Source organism: Octodon degus, unplaced genomic scaffold (assembly GCF_000260255.1).
Source record: "Octodon degus isolate 3935 unplaced genomic scaffold, OctDeg1.0 scaffold00116, whole genome shotgun sequence".
Classification (NCBI taxonomy): Eukaryota; Metazoa; Chordata; class Mammalia; order Rodentia; family Octodontidae; genus Octodon; species Octodon degus.
In genome coordinates, this window is record NW_004524692.1 from 4,983,138 (window position 1) to 5,005,351 (window position 22,214).

Below are 22,214 nucleotides of genomic sequence, written 5' to 3' on the forward strand. Positions count from 1 at the left end.
AAAAAAAAAAAAAAAAAAAAACTCTTGAGCAAGATAAACAATGAATCCTTAGTTTTGTACTTCTCAAGTTGGAATCTAGCAGCTTCCTAACTTCTATGCATAATCATTCAGATTTTAATTATAAAACTAACTGATACAATAGGATGCCTGGGTCATATTATAACTGCCATGCAACTTCAGGAATAACAGTTAAATTTTTTTCATAAATGATAACACCAAGAGCACTTCTTTAATGATTATGAGGAAAAAGAGCCCACTGAGTATGACTATCCTTTTCCCCTTCCTCTAAACAACTGGTATTCAGATGGAACAAAGTCATTCAGTATTTTGTGTTTGTTTTAAGTGGTTCAAAACTAGATGTAGAATTAAGTTATCACTGAATACTTAGCAGTATGGAACTGTTGAAAAATTTGAAGGAGCTGTATGAAAATAGTATCATCTTCGCTTCTGAGTAATAACTATCTCACAAAAGTACAATTCTCTTTCTGGATGAAGTTAATGTTCCTAGCATAAGTTGAACAAATAGGTGTGACTTTTATCTTTATAATTGTATTTATACTTAATTTATATAATTATTTGTATATTTTTAGTTACAAAAGTAGAAATATAAGATTCTTCTAGGGCCAGCCAAATAGCTCAGTGGATTAAAGCACCTGCAAGCAGGAACAGGGGCCAGGGGTTCAATCCCCTGGGTCTGCCATGCCAGCCCCTTCCCCAGGGTGCACTGAGACTGGGCGTGGTGGCACACCCCTGTAATCCCAGCACTTGGGAGGCTGTAAACAGGAGAATCACTATGAGTCCCATCTAGTGGTGAGACCCTGAACACCCTGTAGACCCTTCCTTAAAATACAGAAGAAGAAAAAAAAAGTTATCTCTAGAATTTGGCTTTGTTTTTACTATGATTGTGTTTAATAAACAAGTCAATGCTGGCAAATTGCTTTAAGAAATTACTTAATTACTTGATGGCAGCTATGCTCACATAGCCCTGGAATCTCACCTGCACAGGAAACTAACATAGGAAGATTGCACGTTCAAGGCCAACCTGGACAACTTAATAAGACCTAATCTCAAAATAAAAGTTAAAAATATTTGGGGATGTCACAATGGTAAAGTGCTTACCTAGCAGGTGCAAGGTCCTAGGTTCAAATTAAAAAAAAAAAAAAAAAATACTCAAAAAAAATAAAGTAAAATTTAAAAAAATACTTCTTTAAAAGTAAAATCACTCCTGTAAACATCTTGTGTAAACACTTACATATTTTCTTCCTGAAATGTAAGTGTGATCCTATTTCTATCTCCTACAGTGTAAGAATCAAAGTCCTTAGGCATGGCTACAAGTTCCTTCACAAGCTGTATCCTGCCATGTTTCACTTCCCAGGACCTCCTCTGCATCCCAACAGCTCTCTCTAGAGTCCAATGAACTCACATAAGCGCTTCTCTGTGTGAAAAGCCACGGTGCCTCATCTTCCTCTCACTCTCTACCACACTCATCCTCTGTAGTCAGCTCAAGAACTGTTTTCTGAAAAACTTTCCCTTACAATTCTCCTCTTTCTCTATGAAGTTAATGTTCCTAGCACAAGTTAAGTACCTCATAAAGCTGTTGAAAGGATTAAATGAAATAATTTATATAAAACAGGTCAGATTGTAAATGCTTCATAAACAGTAGTAGTTTTATGTATAATGTCATTTTCTGCATTATATCTTTTTTATAGTTCCTATCACAGTATTATAATTTTGGATTTATGAAATTCATTCTTTTCTGCTACTATAAATTCCTTGAGAACAAAGATTTTACCTTATATGTTTCAATACTTTCTATGACAGCACAGAAGTAATATTAAATGAAATTTACTAAATGAATAAGTAATGAAGCAAAAATAGGATAAAATTTTATCAGACAGGACCCCACTAGTAGAAGACTGGGGCTTTCAAGCAATGTTTTTTGTTTGACTTTGTTTCTAATGCTGTAGACTGAACCCAGGACCTTTGCATTGAGCTACAACCCCAGCCCCTTTTTTCAGTAGAGTGTCTCACTAAGCTACCCAGGTTGATCTTTATCTCACCATCCTACTGCCTCTGCCTTTCAGAATGCTGAGATTATAGACTTAAGCTCCCAAGCCTGGCTTCTTCATGATTGTCCTGAAAAACTGCTAGATTATGCTACATCATTAAAAAAAAAAAAATACATTTTGGAGATCTAACAGAAGTCTTTGGGACTAAACTTTTTGGAGCTTTCTATAGGAAAACTAAATTCTTCCTTCCCTCAACAACATAAAGTTTCATATTTTACTTTTTACTCTAGCAAAATGACAGAATTCTGCTACACTATTAAAACTTAGTTCTGAAAAAAATAACTACAACTTAAATAACTAGAGTTTGTCTGTAGAACAGTAGTTCTGAAATACTACATGTTTGCACAAAGCAAACATATTGGGGAGTACCAGAGAGATGCATGCAGGGCATAGGGGTGATTAGCCCTGACTCATGCTCCTGCTATTTATCTATGACTTCGTATTAGTATGAGATTTGCTTTACCAATACAAGACTTCAACCGACTGAGAGGAAGATGTTAAGAAAATGCCTACACATAAAGCTTGGAGAGCTGAGTAATAATCTGTGACTTGGTGCCGCATCAACAGGCTTCCCAGAGGCTGGTGCAGGAGAAAACCACTCCAGAATTGCAGAGTTCATGAGCTGCAGACTTTACTGCTAAAAGTAAAGCAGTGATTAACCGAAGATGCTATCCCTTTATAGATGCCTTACATTTATAAAAGTTAAATTTACTAGTTGCACCTAAATTTTTAGATCTGTGCATAAAATATTTATGATGAACTCATAATCGCTTTCAAAACTGCTCACCAACAAGAGAAATAGTCAAAAGCAAATTTTGAAGGGCAAACCAAAGAATATGTATGTTTCAAACTGAAAAAAATAATTTCTCAAGGTTCATTTGAAATTAGGTCTCTTCAATTTTTCTTAACACTTTCACAAATTGATATATTATTACATGTTTATTTGTGTATTTGGTTAGTGTCTCTAGAACGCAAGGTCTGGAATGCAGGGTTTTTGTCCACTGATGAATGAATTATTTGCCAAGAAACAGTAAGGAATATAATGGCTATTCAATAAACATCTTGTTGGAGGAAGGATATTAAAACATTAATTGAATCTGATTAAATAATTCTTTAAGGATAGCAATGAAAGTATTTTTCTAAATATACAACAATAATGAAATTATTCAAAAAAGTCATAATTAATATAAGTAAAGTTTTTTTAATTGAATAAATTCTTAAAAGATTTGAGAAAAAAATCTTTTATGCTCTGAACTTACCTCACATTTACATATTCTCTTAAAAAGAACAAAAAAGAAACTAGTCTTAAAAAATGAGAGGGCTCTAGTATTTACCCCATTACCTTTCATCTCTTAAAATGAAGATGCTTGTTTAAAAATAAAGATTCACATTTTGCCCTCTGGAAAACATGCCTTACTAGTTTTACATTTTAAAACCAAATCCGCTATACAAAACTGAATTAAAATTGAAAAACCAAACACAATTTATTTGGCTTTTTCTGGTTCTAATAAATATTTTAGCTTATATTATATTCTCTCTAAAAATATACTAGTTTTGAATAAGTAGCTATAAGGACAGTAGCTTTCTAATAACTATAAACACAGAAAATGTAGCTGATCATTTCTGTCAGTATTATATATGCTTATATATTTTACCATTCCAAAGAATAAAATTCATAAATAAAAAGCAGACCCAAAATTCTCAAATCCTTTAAGAGAAGCTACTTCATTAGAACAGACTTGACTATTTTATAATCTGAAATCAACTAATGTTTTTAATCTTTTTAATAACCTGTGAACTCTTAAAAAAGATATCAGTAATAAGCTTCATCTGAAAATTAGAAACAGAATCACAATCTTGCATAGTTATATCCATTAACAATTTCTATACCTATGCTGAGGCAACTTTAAAACCTATGTATGATTACATGTATATGTTATTACTTCTAAGATAACAACAAAGGCTCACAATGTCCTAAAATGAAAATAGTGTTTAGTACACTTCTGGATGAACTCATGATGTGTGAGTCATGTGTTTCCTATGTAATGTCAATATTAAAAAGTCAAATTAAAAAACTACAGTTTTTTTTCAATTATCAATTGGTGCCACTAGATATTTCCAAACGAATATAATCCAGTAAACTTGAAAAAACCCTAAAAAGTAGCTGAAAACGTACCTATTACTCATTTTTATTACTCATTTTTTCTATAATCTGTCTCTAGTTTTATAGACTTTATGTGAAATAAAGACTGAATTTCAAACAATGAAAGAAATAGTTTTTAAAATCTCAAAAATCACATTTTCTACAGACTTTTGGACTATGAACAACTGAGGGAGAGTCTGGCTGTCTTTCTGTTTGGGAAGAGCTATTTCTCACAAATTTCTGATTTCCCTTCCTGCCAGAAAAGAACTATAGGTAATAATTATCTACATGAAACCTCCACAAACCCAGTCAGATACTGGATAATAATATAATGGAGGCCATTCTTGTAAAAATCTCACAATTTTAAAACTTCTGCAAAACATGCTAGGTTTATAATAACAGCATAGAAATGAATCATTCTGGGGAGGGAAGGATCATGGATGATTTTGCTAAATCTAATGAAAACAAATTTTCGTCCTTCCTAGCCATTTATGAGTTCTTCATACAGTGGTAGCCCTATACTTCAAAGGTCAATGTCCTGGAATAGAGAAATCAATATATTTTAAATATCTACTAGGTTAAGAAATGTGCCAATATTTCATTCATTTCACTTAAACTTCTCAACCACCCAGAAAGGTAACTATTAGTATTACAATATTAGAGATAGGGACACTGAGGCTGTGAACATTATTTCTCTAGAGTCTTTAAGTTTGCAAACAGCCCAATAATACTGGTTAAACCACAAAATCTATGTGACATGATTGCCAGAAAAAAGCTGCATCAGCCACCTTAAAGGTTTTTTATTTCTCCTTTTACGATACTAAAAATAACTCACAGGGGCTGGAGAGATGGCTCAGTGGTCTAAAGCACCTACTTAGAACAAGCTTGGCAAAGCATCAGGGACCGCAGTTCGATCCCCCAGCACCACATGCCAGCCAGCCCCGCCCCCTGGTGGGCTGAGCTGGCCACACACACACACACACACACACACACACACCACACTCTCTCTCTCTCTCTCTCTCTCTCTCTCTCTCAAATAAATAAAAATAAAAAAAAATTTAAAAAAAATAAATAAATAAAAATAAAAATAACTCACAGGTGAAAGGAAAAAATATCTTTTGCTTATTTCCAAATAAAGCTACACAGAAGGATAAATGACATGCTATGCTATTTTTCTACTCTTTAAAGCAATGCACAGAAAAATGTATGTGCGCATGTGCTATAGCACACTTTTATGTGGGTATTTTTGCTTTGTTTTTTCTTTTTGCAGCACCAAATACTGAATCCAGGAGCTCTCCACTGAACCACAACCTCAGTTAATTTCTCCCTAAGTTGCTCAGGCTGGATTCAAACTTCCGACTCTCCTTCCTCAGCCTCTCAGAATGCTGTGATCAGAAGTGCGGACATCACATGTGGCAATACACCTATTGTAGAAAGATTCTTTCAAGAGTCTGATTATGAAGTTTTTTTAAAAAAACTAAATTAAGGGAAACAAACCACAAATAGATTAGGTAATAAGTAGGAAACAGCTCTCATAAGAACCTTATTTTTAGCTTCTCTTTCAGCTTTGTGTATGTGCAAGCACTATGATCTACAAGGGACATGTGTCTGGGCTCCAGAATTTTGGTTTGGCAATATCTTTTGCTACTCAATGCACTATTGCTATAATTACCTGCAGTATAGGTTATGTTACCAAAGAGTATAACAACAACATTTCATTGGGTAAGTAAGAAGACTGGGAATTTGAGGTTAAAGCCCAATGGGATAGCATTTTACAAAATCTACAAGCTTACCAAGTCAAGGATTACACAAAGTAACCTGACAGATTAGTATAACCTTTTAAAACTTGTTTTGACTTTAATTCTACCACTGAAAGACTCTGAGTGAAAACAGGACACTAATAACCTCAGACAAAAAGTGACAAAGGACAGAGTTGGCAGTGAGGGAATGGAAAAGTCAAAATTTTTGGAATTACTGATGTGCCAATTATTTTGATTATGGTGATGGTCTCACACAGGAACATGAGCCAAAAGCTTATAAAGTGTAGAGCTAAATACAGTGTATTATCTATGGCAACTATTCCTCAGTAAAGCTGGGTTGTTTTTGTTTTTGTTTTTTAAAGGAACAGAACTAACCAGAACCTTAAAAAAAGCATTGCATGGCATAAGCAACTTCACCACCCATTTTAACTAAAAACTATGTTAAATAATAAATCCTTGGTTCACATAGCAAAGAATTAAATTCAAATTATATTTGAACTGCCAACTAGTAACGTTGGGTGTTTATTTTCTTAAGTAGAAGTCTAGCTTTCCATTACATAAAGACTAAGTGGATTTATTCACACAAAAACTGCTTATGGAGTCAAATCACTTAGACTCTATCCTGGCTACAGTTGCAGTAGAATAAAGATGGTCACAAATTTTAACTTCTTCCCAACATGTGAAGTCAGCTTCCTCACCTGACACTGTGGCTGGAGACCTGATCTAATTTCACCAAGGAAATGCAGCAGTGCAATGCTGTGACATTTCTATGTCTGTAATTTAGGAATCTCTACCACACAGAGCACGGTGGTATGAACCTGTAGCCCCAGCTACTCAGAAAGCTGAGTCGGGATCACTTGAGCCCAAAAGTTCACTATCAGACTATGTAACACAGTCTTTTTTGTCTCTTAAAAGAAAAAAAGCAAACAAATGAAAGAAACTCTATTATATCCACTTTCTGCATCTGAAGCCTACTGTTACACGATTCCACAGAGCCCAGACTGTGCCATCACAGCTGTCCATCTGCCCCAACTGAGTCCCCAAGCATATCACAAGGACAGAATCCAAGGTAAATGTTAAAATGTTGAAATATTTCTGATTATAATATTACAAAATCACAGTTCTATTTATTTTGAAAATGATAAGTACCATACCAAGTTAAAAAATATTATTTTACTAATAATATTTTATTCTACAAATTCTTACAAGATTTTCTGGTTTCCAACAACTGAAACTGAGGAGAGATAGAAGGAAGGAAGAGAGGATGGCACCTTTTCTCAAGGCATCTCAAAGCATTAAAGAAGATCAGAATTCCAAAGATAACTGATGATATTAACAGAAAATAGCGATGTAATAACATAGTTGTGACTGTCATAACCTCCTAGAATATTTTTGTCCCCCTAAACTTTAACATCATAGCTTTAGACTAGGTATCTTAGAACTATGCTCAACTAGTAAGTCCCTACAAAGATGTCTCTCCAAGGAATGGCCCCTCCCCTCCCTCCAGACTCATTAATGTGTGCTGTCACAACACCTTATATTTACCTTGTTCATCACAACCATCTTATTTATTGTAATTAACAGTTTGTCTTTATCTCGCTAGATTATACATTCCTTGCATGTATAGGCTATGCCTTATTAACCAACTGTAACCCTACTTCTGCCATTTTGTTGCAGAGATTTCACTTTAAATCCACGTCTTTTACTGCAAAGTGACATCCCATAAAGGCCTGACACCTCAACTCTCTCTGGACTGCTCACTAGACTACCAGCTAACAGAGCTACTCCAGCAGTACTGAGAATCAACCATGCCTCCCTTGGGTACTCACCCCTCCAGGCTTTTATCCTACTTTGCTGGTTGCTCCTTTACAGTCTCTTTTGGGGAAATTTTTCTTTAATCCAAAATAATTCAGTTCTGGGTCCTGTTATCCTCCTATATTCTCTTGCTAGATGAATCCACTGTTCCCACTAACTTGAATGTACAAAAGCTGGTAATTTCTAAATTTACCCTCTTGGCTCAGATCTATCCATGCCCCAGGGCCCAGACTCATGGAGTTAATTTCTTACTGAATATATTCTGTAAATATGTCTAACAGCTATTTTAAAACTTAAATGTGTCCCAAATAATCCCACATATTTATAGCAAACATTACTCTATCCTTCTCCAGATCTTTTGATCTCAATAAATGGCAGTTCCAGACTGGCATGGTGGCATGCGCCTGTAATCCCAGCGCTTGGGAGGCTGCAAACAGGAGGAACACTGGGAGTCCGATCTGTGTAGTGAAACCCTGTAGACCCTATACTAAATACATTATATATATATATATATATAGTCTATCCACAAAGTAAACTCAAGCCAGAAATCCTATCCCCAATTTCCACTGAATCTACCTGAAAAATATATTTAGAACTAGATCTCATACTACTGCTATCATTATATTGCCTGAATTTCTGAAAAGGCCTTCTAAATTATCTTTCTTCTTCTCCTAGAGTGCTCTTCCACTCTCTCGTACTCTCTTATGCACTATCCACATAGTAGCTAATGCCATCCTACAAACTAAATCATTCTCCTTTTTCTGCTGTTTAAATAATTTCAGTAGCTCTTAGAATAAAATCTAAATGCCTTACAGTAACTCACAGGGCTGTGTATGACCTGACCCCTTCCACTCTCCCAAATGTCTCTGTACATATTCCTTTCTCTGCCTGGGACTCCTGTGCTCTCTCATGTTTGAATTTCTAGCCAAAGTTTAACTCTCTAAGAACATCCTTGATGACATTCTCCTAAGCAGGCCTCTATTATGCTCTCTGAGCTTACTGTTTGTTTTTATCATAATGCTTATTACATCTGTCAATTATTTTACTAATTTACATTTGTTTTCTTCTAGTAGGACCATCAACTATAGTGCAAGTTACATGAACACAGGTGCTGAGTCTCTCTTATTTATCACTAGTACCCCAGCTTCTTGCAAATCCTCAGAATATTCACTGTACTGTTCCTGAAAAAGAAGCATGCTGAGGCACACTCAAAACTAAATTGTAAGATATATAAGCTTTCCCAATGTAGTAGCAGACTAACAGACAAATTGTGAAAACACATTGTTCCATAATAAGGAATCTACATAGTTTAGCTTTATGTACTCTATACTGAAATGTTCTACCTGAATACACTAAAGCAAATTGCACATTTTGTTATATTATTATATAATTATATTTTAAATCTTTCTGGAGCTTTTCAGAATTGTTTTATCTAAAACTGTTGTTTTAACTTTAATATTTTACTGAAAGTCCATTTACATATTTTCACATTTAAGGATGAGTTGCTGGTTTAGAGATATTAGAAACTTTGCTTTCTTAGCCCACAACTACATAATTGACATTTAAGATAAAAGATAAAACTTATATTAGACAGGCCTTGGGATGAGGCCTGCCCAGAGGGCCTAGACCCTGAAGGCGGGTGGGTGCAAGTCTCTGGCGCTATGGAGAGGTGAGAGCACCTCTAGCGGAGGTGGCTAGTGGAAGAAGCCTGGGTGACTGCAGCTGTGTCCTGCTGGGTGATCCTGGGACTGTGGGCCTCCCATCTCCTTTGCTTGCTGCTGCCATATTGTAAGCAGCTTCCACCACCATCTACCCCTACCATGATATACTATGCCACCATAGGCCCAAAGGCAGCAGGGTCTGCAGAATGGGTACTGAAACCTCTGAAACCCTGAGGCAAGATAAATCTTTTCTTCCTATAATAGTTATTACCTCAAGTATTTGTCGGTGATAGGAAGCTGACTAATTAATACAAGTAGAATCCACCAGAAAAAAACTGACTCAAACTGTTGACAAATGATCATAAATTGAAAGCTATTTCTATTTTACCAGTGCTAAATTTTATACATATACATGTGTGTATGACAAATGTCTTCTGCATAGCTGAGATGTATTTTCTTAATCCAAAAATTATTTTTTACTGTGTATCATTCCCATCTGTTCTTATCTCTTGTACGTCAGAATAGATATTCAAAAGCAGCTCATTTAAAGCACACTTTCAAGGAACTTCCAAAATAAATATGATGATGCCCCCTCCAAGCCAGATTCAGAGTGTGTGTGTGTGTGTGTGTGTGTGTGTGTGTGTGTGTGTGTATTTTAGTGAAGGGTCTACAGGGTGTTCAGGGTCTCACTAGTAGATTAGACTCATAGTGATCCACGTGTTTACAGCCTCCTAAGAGCTAGGATTATAGGTGCGCACCACCACACCCAGTCTCAATTGCCACCTCAGTGCGCCCTGAGGGGCAGGGCCAGCACAGCAGGCCCGGGAATTGAACCCCCGGCCCCTTCACCTACTAAGCCAGATTCATTCTTTTTTTTTTTTGTGGTACCAGGGATTGACTCAGGACCCTGCGCTTGCCAGGTAAGTGCTTATTCTACTAAGCTATCTCCCCAGTCTCAGATTCATTCTTAACAGAATAAAAGTTACTGAACTTTTATTCAATAAAAAAAGAAATATCAGGGGCCAGCAAGATAGCTCAGTGGATTAAAGTTCTGCTTAGGGAAACTTAGGCAAGCACAGGGACCATAGTTTGATCCCTAGCACTACATGATGTGCCAGCCCCACCCCAGGGCAGGCTGAGCCAGCCAGAATCCAGGCATAGCAGCACACACCTGTAATCCCAAGGTGGGGAAGGCTGACAGCAGGAGGATCACTACCAGTCTGAGCTGTGTAGTGAGATCCTACAACATTTTAAAAAGAAAAAGAAAACAATTTACTAAATGGAAAAAGAAATAACTATAAAGTTTAAACTGAGTAACAGAGGCCTACTTAGTGTATATGATTTTTAGCTTAATTGTTCAGAATGTATTTCAAGGGATATTATAATCATAGATGACAATAAATTATTCACATGACAAGTCTATGAAAATTTAATTATTAAAGTTGACAAGCTTTTCTGGAATATCTTCTACACACAAAATAAGTGTAACGTGGGGAATAAAAATGCTAATATGACCTATCCTTGTAGGACCTCATAGATGTGTTAGAGATATGTTTCTATGGATACTGAGCTTATTCAGTCTGCAGTGTAGTCATTCTGGAGCTTACAATGATACCACAGCCTGCTTAGCACTAACCCTAAGTGAAAAACAGCCTGTCCATGTACTGCCAAGATCAGTGTTTCCACTCTGAAGCACAGAGATCTAACTGGATCAGCTGTTGCCCTCACATAAAATAGTACTTAGACTTTTAAAATATATTAGAATTCATTCACTTTGAAGACTAATTTCTAGATATATTATGAGGTACAGATGGTTCTGACAAAAACACTCAAATAAAGGTATCTATCACAAATTTGTAATACAAATTCAGTATCACATTATGGTGACAGGTATAAACTTAGAATATCAAACTGATGAATTTGGCCTTTGGTTCATTTGTTCATTCAGTCATTTGCTGAACACCTGCAACATCCTTGGTGCTGCACTGCACACTAGGAACACAATGTGACTAAGACAAAGAGGAAGCTTCTTGCCCAGAGGGTACTTAAGCCTGGCAGGGGCTTTAAGCAACAATCAAGTGACCACTGAATTAAGATACTATGCTCCCATTCTTAGCGAATTATCCATCCTGTTGGCTTCTAGCGGGATGCTTATAACTACAGATTGTACAACTTCTGAAAGCCAACCCTACCTAGCAGGATCCTCAGAATGCATAGATTAGCAGCAGTGTGTAGAAAGAAACATCACACATTCATTAGCCTTAAGATTTTTCAGGAAAAACCAACTGTTGCTCAAATTTGCTGATGGTGTCAAAAGTTAAACAACTTAGAGTCCAAAATGAATGAATCACTGTACATAGGGGGAGAAGAGGAAATGACATGAGTGTTTTAGGCCTTAATCCTGAGTCAGACCATAAATCACCAACTTTTCCTAACTATAATAATTGCTTCCTCCATAATTAAGTTTTATGACATCATCAAAAAGCTTATACCAAATTCTGTTTAGATATAAAATGATTTAACAGGCTACTTTATTAGTTTTTTAATATTTTATAGAGGAAAAACTCTAAGACTGTACATAAAGGAAATAGTTATATCAACTTTTATAATTTTAAAACTCTTTACCATTATTAAAAACCATCTCATTAATGAAGATTTAGAAGACTTCTAATGTCGCAAGGAACACTTCAAATATTATTTTATTTTTTAAAGATCTGGTTTTAATTCCATATGCTTTTTTAGTTTTCTTTGTAGTCTTACTGCAAATAAACAAAAATTGTTCAACATTCTCTGTGCTTTGCTTTAAATGAAAAAAACATTAATGCAGATGAATAACACTGACTTGTTTATTTTCCTTCAGAACATCTGTCAAGCATAAAACAAGGCCCTATTCCTAAATTTATATTTATGTAAGCCAACCATAATAGTCTCTATCTTATACTTTACCTTTTTATGTCTTCCATTCTTTTTTTTTTTTAATCTTCTATTCTTGAAATGTATTCCCCCCTCCTAACCGCTCCCACTTCTCCATCCATCTGTCTTTCTCTCCTTTTTAATTCTCTTCTGGTTCCATTCAGTGTCAAATTTAACAAATCCTTCATTTAATTTATTTCACATTTCCTTCTCTCTCTAGTCTGGATTCTGCTTTTGCTTTTCCTTTTTTCTTTCTTTTTTTTTGGTGGAACCAGGGATTGAACTCTGGCCCTTGCGCTTATCAGGCAAGTACTTATTCTACTGAGCTATCTCCCCAGCCCTGGATTCTGTTCTGATTACTACTAGAAATATTCCTGAGTCACTACTAATTTCTATGTGTAGACAAGCCAAATGGGCTTTGTTATTTCCCATTCTCAAGAAGCTCTGTCACATTTAATACTGCTGACCACCTCCTTCATGAACACTTGTCCCTTAACTTCCGTGCTTTAAAATAAAACAAGTTGATTTTTTTCATCTCTAATATACTCTTCCAATTCTCCTTCAATAGTTCTAATAATTTCCTTGTGTTTCCCTGTTGATTGTCATTCCTCCCACAGTATACCTTAGCAGGTGGCTTGGTTTTTTGTTTTGGCCTTGTTCTCTTTGGAAAACAAATTCAAAGAAACCCAAAACATGTTTTGAACCAAGAGATCAATGGAATTAAATTCCAAGTTGATACCTTTAAAAGATTCAGGTATAAAAGCTTTAGAAAGGCAATATAAGTAAATTAATAGGAATACAGGCTCTGGAGCCAGGCTTTCAAGGTTAAATTCTGGCTCTGCCACTGTCAAATTATATCATAACAGATCCTTTCCTCTGTCATATCATAGCAGTCCTATTTCTGCTTTGGAGCCAACCAACCATGGACTGAAACTAATACTTGAGAAGTCCATTAAAAGTTTCTATTCCAAGAAAATTCTTCAACATGTTGGTAGGAGCCACAGAATTTACTCCTTATAGGCAAGCAGACCCACTCCAGCACACAATATTCCCGGTGCATGTGAGGCTGGATATATGATACTCCCAACATGGGCAAGTAGGGCCTTCCCAGGACCTGGATACCACCCCCAAGTGAACAAACAGGTGCACCCTAGACCCATGGTACCCCCCCACACACACACACACAAGGGTATGACTGGATGGCCAAGTCCCAGCTGGCTCTATGTTTGCTTCTTCTGGATTCAGGGCAGCATAACAAAGACTAACTGACAATGGGATCCTGGACAAGGACCTTACCGCAGCAGAGCTCAGTGGCCTGCCTGAAAATAATCTACCAGAGGGAACAAGAGTGTGTACTTGCTTGGTAACCACAGGCTGGGGTAAATGAACAGAAGGGCCTCTGGTGTACCTCCAAAATCTATTAGCCCTAAAGCTAGGTAGGGCTGGGGATTTGGCTTAGCAGTAGAATGCTTGCCTAGCAAGCTGGAAGCCCTTGGTTCGGTTCTCGGCACCAAAAACAAAAAAAATAAAAATAAATCCCACAAAGCAAGGTATAGAATATCATGACTGCCTGAATCCCAAAACTGCATATCTTGGAAAGAAACCATTCACCCAAGAACAGGAATTTTTCTTTGATTCAATTTTTTTTCTATTTTTTATTATTTTTTAAAATATTTATTTCATTGGCTTTTTGGGGAGCTGGGTTTTTTTCTTTTTTCCCCTCTTTTACTTTTTTCTCTCCTTTTCTCTTTTCCCCTTTCATCTTTCTCTTCCTTATCTTTCTTTAATTTATTATATTTTGCCCAACTTTTTTCTTGTTCTTGTTATTCTTTTCTGTGACTGCTTTCTAACACTAGCAGTTTCCTTGTACTCCATCCTTATCTTACTTTTACCTCCTCCTTTTCATACTTATTTTTCAAATTTTGCTTTTTTTATTCTCTAGTTCCCTACTCCTCTATCTTTAATAGCATAACTACCAAGTTTTTTAAATATCTAGATAGTTAATTTTATGTTATTGCTATTGTATACTGTCCTACTTTTAGTAGATATTTACTCTAAGTTAATAGTAGATCAATATTTCTTTGTTTTAGTGTTCACACTATAATTATATAGCTTTCTTCTGAGGATAAGGGTAATACATTGTTGGTTGTTAGAATGTCAATATTCAGTTTGTATTTGATTTTATTACTATAACCAAAGTAACACAGGTGCTACTATTAAATGGTTTTCTTGGGATCTCAATATTTGCATTGTTTGGGGATCAGTACAAATACTGTGGCCTACTCCTGGATAACTGGTTACTGGGCCAAATATACTGCAACCTCCATCTCAAGTAAATGGAGGTGGCTGAATCCTGGGGCAGAAGCAAAGGCCAGTGTTAGCTATGTCTAAAGGAAACAATAAATAATAGATGGCAACTAAAAGTAGATGTTTCTTCATACTAGAAAAAAATGTTCTTCAGTATAATCAACCATCAATCCTCAACACAAAAACAAACAGAAAAAATATGAGAGGAGAAGAAAACAAAATGCTTCCCAAAACTCCCAACTCTCCCAAAGCTCATCGATGGGGCATCAAAGAGGAGAGAAGCAAAAGCCACACACCCAAATTACTCAAAATTCTATCAGTGGAGACAATAAAACAAATCAAAAAGATATTTACAGCCTCATAGAAGATATAAATAAATAGGTTCCGGACCGTCTCTGAGGTATAAATATGGCTGCTCCTGGCTCGCTCCATCTTTCAGACAAAGGTATCTCACGTTTCTGCTTCATGAACCAGGGATCAAACTCAGGCTCTTGTGCTTGCCAGTCAGGTGCTTATTCTACTGAGCAATCTCCCCAGCCCCGCAAGACCCTAAATTTCTCATGATGGCCTTCAACTGTGGTCTTTCTGCCTCAGCTTTCCAAAGTACTGACTGGATGACAGGCATGTTCCATCAGTCCTGACTTGAAAATTTTCTGATGAATTCTTCTAAGATTCCAGATAACTTTTTTTGATGGGATAAAGGAGCCACACTGGATTTGGCCATTCACATGTGAGACATGTTCAAAAGTGCATTGAATGCTGCTGTTGAGTCTTAAGTACCATCCAATGGAAAAAGGGGGATTCCTCAATACAGGATTGGAATCTTAGGAACACTGAAAAGTTCTTAATGAGTCGGCATCAGTAGGTTGTAAGCTACAGTTGAGAGAAGGTGTTTTCAACACTGCTGCAAATGGATCATGAACAACGTATTAATGTGGAATTTTGTTTCAGACTGCAAAAAACAGCTAAAGAAACACATGAAATGTTAAAATTAGTATATGGCGATAGTGCAGCGACCATGGAGACAGTTTGTGAGTGGTTTAAGCAATTTCGTAATGGTTTCGAGTCAGATGAAGACAGAAAAAATGTCCTTCATCAAAAACCAAAAAAAAGATTGAAAGAATAAATGAAATAATTGGATCAACAGAAAAAAAAAGAAGATATAAATAAATAGGGACTGGGCCAAATGAACAAAATAATCAACAAGTCTACAGAAGACACTAATAAAAATCTAGGTGAGCTAAACAAAATGATGTGAGACATGAATGCCCAGCACAGTGAAGAATTAGCCTCCAAATAAAAATGCAGAGGATTAAAAATTCTAACAAAATGAGAGGCAACAGTGGAGATTTTGTAAACATCTTGAAAGAAATGTCACCAGTCTGGTTACTGCTTTTTTCAGTAACCAGAGCATTTCCTGTAGTTTGTCCAAAGTTTCAAGGTTCTGACTTATCCTGCTTGAATGTGTACGGGCACTAGACATCATCCCTTAATAATCTATTCCAGAATGCTTCACCCAAGTATAAAAAAAAACGAGAATTGGAGGAAGTACCTCAAAGTTCTACCTACTGACATAGAAAACTTGTTAAACATTTCAACTAAGTGATTTCTTTAATTGTAAACCTTAGATTTAGAGACAAGAAATAAAGCTGATATATCTCCGGCTAACACAACCATAAATGACAAAAGCGAGGTAAGTTGTTGCAGCTAAATTTTCTGCTTGACACAGCACTACTTATGTCACTTTTTGGATGACCGAAAAAGATTCACATGTCTTTAAGCAAAACAATGTAAACATACCCTTTAGTGATCATGAAAAAAAACTTCTATCTCTGTGACCTCACTGAGTGAAACAAACCTAAAATGGTTCTGTTAGGAAGGCACTGTGCTGAGTGTCAAGAGTGGTAATGAAAGAGCATCTGACACATCTCACCCTTAAAAGGTTTGTAATATATAGATGTGATGAGCCTTTTATTTTTTTTTTAAATGTATTTAGTACAAGGCCTACAGGGTCTTACTATATAGATCAGACTTGTAGTGAATCTACTGTTTTCAGTCTCCCAAGCGCTGGGATTACAGGTGCACACCACCACACCCAGTCTCAATCTAAGACTCAGCATGCCCTAGGGGCAGGGCTGGCACTGCACACCAGGGATCAAACCCTGGTCCCTGCATCTGCCTAAGCAGGTGCTTTAATCTGCTGAGCTATCTGGCGAGCCCTGATGAGCCTTTTAGATCAAACAACTAGGAATTAATGCAAGGAAAAAATATATATAATACATTTGTGGAATCATATTTACGAAGGTTCAAGGGCTCATCACAAGCATTGTCTCCCAAAAGCAGCCTAGGCTCTTCCTTCTATGTAAAACTGCTGACTTACAAAGCAAGGATACTCACTCAACGAATGCAGCCCTGTTTCCCTCACCACAAATGAATGGACCATAGCAGTTCTTCATATGAGGTAATGACCAACTATCCAACTAGATCCTTTTTCTATTTGGAGAGTTTTAATCAGCAATGCGTAAAAAAGACTAATATGGCTGACTGGAGCTGCTGCTAAATCAGGAATCACAGTTGTTCTTTTAACTCTCCATGAGGACCAATGAATACTCCCATTTACAGAGCACAGCCACAAAGGGACTGCTTAGCTGCCGAGCCTGTTTCCTGTGCTTCTTTAGTTCTCACATATCTTACAATAAGTTCCTATTTCTTACTGTTATCCTTACAATCCATAACATATACATGGTATGCTAATATGTATTTTATAAGTGGCCAAGAAGTGAAATATCCAGATAAGATACTATATCTCAAAAACATAAAATACATGAAAAGAAAGAGAAAAATATATCTGAATCAGGTAAGTAACTGCAGCTCGGGTTTTTCCTCTTACCAACTATCCACATATTTAAAGCAGATAAAGTGTTTACTTTTGATGTGAGAGGTAGGTATTGAAAATAGAAAATAGTATAAAATAAGTTTAAAGTGTTCTAAAAGCAGGCACCCATCTCATTTGAAAGAGAAGTCTCACATGAGTGAGGATAATAAGGCTATGGCTTTCAGGCCAAATGAAGCAAAAAGAGCTTGTTTTTAATTTATTTATTTATTTTTTTAGGACTTGTTTTTAATAGGAATCTCACTCAAGGAGACTTTAAAAATCTTTCTCTAAATATCACTGAGTGAGAAAGAAGCTACTAAGGATGGTATTTCAATGTTTATTGGCATAACAGATAGACTAGTACTATTTCCCCACCAGACTTTTCCATGTTTTCTTTTCTTTCTCTTTTGAATCAATTTTTTGCCTACTTTTACTTGAGCTTTCCTGTGTGTCTGTTTCTATCCCACGCTCTTGGATTCATTTTGTTACATTCTTTAACCTCTCCCTCCCTTAAATAGGCTACCACACAAATGCATGAAGAAAAGCCAAACAGGGAACTTACTTAGATTATTTCTTACCCATATATCAATTATAACACATTCAAAATGACTTGGAAGTTTGAAAAAAGGTTATTCTCCATCCCTACACCATCCAAATCATACTAAAATGAACACTTGGAATTCAATGGAGAGATAACAGGTTTCTGTGCTGCAGTTAAAAACTCTTAAAATGAAAAGAACAGAAAACCTTTTGAGCTTTTGTCAAGGCTTCTGGAATGACAAGCATTCTGCCTTGCTGGCCTACAACAGGAACTCAGTAGTCATCCAGCAGGATGTCTGCTTTAGAGAAAATGTCAGCAGCTCAAATGTAACGAGTGTTAAAGGGTACAGGAATGTGTGGTATGAAAGAGAATAAGTTAAGGACACAGTTGGTTCATTAAATAATGATACACTGAATGTCAGTGGCTACCTCCAATTTTCAGGTATTAAAATAAAAAATGTATTAAATGTATATTCAGTTATAAAAGAAAACAATATGACTTGCTTATTGAGAGTTTCTGTTATACATATCTGGTATATGTATGTACATGTATGACATATACCAGATACGAAACTTAGGGTTTCAAAAGCTCTGAATTTCTAATACAATAATTTCTGTCAATGAAATTAAGAACCTGAGAGAAAAAATTCTATATTCTCCTGCACATGAAATGATGCCACTTGCTTTGTGATGAAAAGAGTATTTCACATTGGAAGATAGAAAAAAAGACGAATTATGAGACTGAGCATGAGGTAATTCATTACCTCTTTCATTTTCATTTTATTGAAAGCAGAAAGAACAATCCACGTATTTAGGAACCAAATTCCTGTCTCATGACATAGTTTATAGTCAGTGCAGTAAACTTAGCTTCCTTTTCCCTACTGTAAAAACATGGAAAAAGGATGTTGTCTAGTCACTACTATTATCTAATTAAGTTCAGTTTTATCTGCACTTCTTTTTTTTTTTAACGTATTTGGTACCAGGTCTCACTACGCAGCCCAGACTCACAGTGATCCTTCCTGTTTTCAGCCTCTCCAGCGCTGAGATTACAGGCATTCTCCACCACACCTGGATTTGGTGGCCAGCTCAGCCTGCCCAGGGTCAGGGCCCGCACAGCATGTGGTACCAGGGAATGAACCCCGACCCCTGCATCTGCCTGAGCAGGTACTTAGTAGACCGAGCTATCACCCCAGTCCTTAACCTTACTTTCTTGATTTTAAACAGTGAACTGAGTAGAAATTGCTTTTTAGAAATGTAATTCATGCACTTAAAGAAAAATTCAACCTTTTAATAAAAATACAGTCTCTTAGAAGGTAGGATTATTTTCTCTGTAAAAAAAAAAAAAAAAAAAAAAAGATACTTGCTCTTTTTCAAGAAAAACATTCCTAACCATGACTTCAATCCATGGCTTCACAACTGCTACTTCTGCTATATATTATACTGTATTGCTCAAATAATAAGGTATCATGAGCTATTTAAAAAAAAAAAGTAGGAAAAACTATTTGACTATTTCAGTGTTAAAAAATATTGTTCTGAAATAATTTCTATAACATACATTTCAACACATTTAATAGGCAACAGGTCTCTACATAGTACTGAGCCCATTTTTGTCTGTTAGAGACAGGGTCTCTATGTAGTTTAGCCTGGACTTGAACTCATTAGATAGCCCAGGCTAACCTCAAAACTCATGGTGACTCTCCTATCTCAGCCTGCTGAGTGCCAGGATTACAAGTACCACCTCACCTGGCTAGGTTCTCAATTTTTTTGAAATTTATAACCCTCTCCTCTCTCTACTCCCACTTTAAACATGACTTTTGTACATCAAAAGTAAATCAACACTTAGTTCTCATCAGATAACACAATTGAAGACTTGCCAAAACCCCATTTTAAGCTTCCCCTTCTGCTTCTAAAAACTAACTTTGAGGTTGGTATAGTATAGAAATATACCAATTAGAAAGAAAGGTGAGCACAAGGACTTTGTGAAAAGGCAGAGATCATAAGATGCCACAGCTAAAGTATTCTGAACCTCCTACTACATTTGATTAATAACTGAAAATATAGAAACATTCAAGCACAAAATTTTCCAGTAGTCAAATCTTGAGCTGCCAAGTAGTTTAGGAAAGGAGTTAACTAGTTAGCTGAGGATTTCAGTGATAATGAGTGGTAACAGTAACAGTAACAGAGAATGTTACTTGTTATATTGTCAGTGTACGCTTATTTCTAGTCATATATCCCTTATGTTTTGTTGTTGTTGTTGGGTTTTTGTTTTTTGTTTTGTTTTTAAAGAAAAGGCTTAGGATAAAAGCTCCTAAGAATTCTAACTCACTTATGGTTAACTCACTTATGGCTTAACACAATAGCACTGAAAACACATATATTCACATGGCAATTCTATGAAGAATATATTGTCACTTTATAGGAAAAGATGGAATGTAAATAACTATGAATTTTTCCACTTAGTCTAACACTTGTTACAACGTAAAGTGCTAGTATAAACATTTATGTCTGCATGATCTGACATTCTTCACCAAAAAAGGTAAATGTTTGATGAAGAAAAAAATAATCTTAGCAACCCAGCTCTCAACACTCTACATTAACATATTAATCAGCCCATGATTTATCTTAAATTTATATTTCACAAGTTTTTTTCTCAACAACAAAATGGGAATTTAACAAAAAAATTTAAATTAGAAATTTTGATGTTTTGACTTTTGTTTGGTTGTAAAGAATATGGCTACAGAAACATCAAAGAATAAAAATCAAGACACAGTTTGTATTTTCTAAATACAGTCATAGCCTGACATCAATTCCATGCTCACAGTCATAATGCTGAGCGGCTCAAGGTCAAGCACCTACGCCCAGTGGCTTCCGGCCTATTTCACACTGCTTCCCTCTCTCATACCTTTATATCTTCTACAGCGGGCAGCCCAATGCCTTTCCACATCAGGCACTCAGAAATATTTATTCTTTCAAAATAATCTTACCCTTCGAAATGACACAACATAAAATGTGTCTCCCCTTCTGCGAATAGCTTCAAAGAAGTCTTGATAACTTCCAGGTGGAGCGTAATATACTTGTAACTCATTCCCCGAGTTCCTACTAAAGTAAGAAAAAAGTGAAGCATCATTACTAACTAAAGAAGTTCCATGTCTCCCCAAAATTCTTCCCATGCTAAGGTCATGTATTAATTTTAAAAATCTCTTTCAAACAGCATTTTGGTAATTATTTAAAATTCATTTAATTATTGCTTTTATCGACACATAAAAATATATATATTTATGGGATATGATGTGGTGTTTCAATACATGTATATGCTGTATAATATTAAGCTCAGAGAAAGCATCCTTATCTACTCATTTATTATTTAGTTATACCAAAAACATTTGAAATATGCAGTGCATTATCATCATGTGTAGCGATCCAACTGTGCAAAGGAAAACCAGAACTTCTATCAAACTGTAAGTTAGAACCCACTGATTAACCTTCCCCTACCATTCCCTCCCCACTGCTCTCTCTGGCCCTGGTAACCACTATACTACTCTATGAGATCAACTTTTTTAAGGGGGCTGAGCAGATGGCTCAGTAGAACAAGTGCTTCCCTGGCAAGCACAAGGGCCTGAGTTCAATCCCTGGTTTCACAAAAAAAAAAAAAAAAAAAAAAAAACGTTTTTAGATCCCACATGTGAAGGAAATCATGTGGTATTTGTCTTTCAGTGCCTGATATATACGCTCCAGGTTCAGTCCTGACCCAAACAACAGGTTTCCATCCTTCTTATGGTTGGATAATATTCCATTGTCACACACACACACACACACACACACACACACACACGCGCGCACACTTTCTCCATCCATTCTTCAGATTGATGGACACTTATGGTTGTTTCCATTTCTTGGTTACTGTAAATAGGGATTCAATAAACATGCAAGTGCAGATACCTGTCAGTAAGTTTTGTTTTTCTGCAGTACATTTTTATTTTTTAGTTTTTTTAAAGAGAAAAATAATTCAAAAAATTAGAAACAATACAGAATTTCACTAAACAAAATTACAGGAATTCAACAACGATTGTTGTATTTCACACTGTTGTCTTCAAATCAGTTGCTGAGATTACCAGATATAAGCATGTAATA

General features: G+C 36.0%; 1 protein-coding gene across 2 annotated transcripts in view; it reads right to left on the bottom strand.

Moving 5' to 3' along the window:
- The window catches only part of Atf6 (activating transcription factor 6), a 274,808-nt gene that overhangs the window by 127,041 nt on the left and 125,553 nt on the right, over positions 1-22,214 (bottom strand). For both annotated transcript variants that reach the window (XM_023699786.1, XM_012516641.2), the window contains exon 14: positions 21,068-21,182. In XM_023699786.1, coding sequence (XP_023555554.1) covers positions 21,068-21,182 — 115 coding nt within the window. The remainder of the gene's footprint in view (positions 1-21,067; positions 21,183-22,214) is intronic.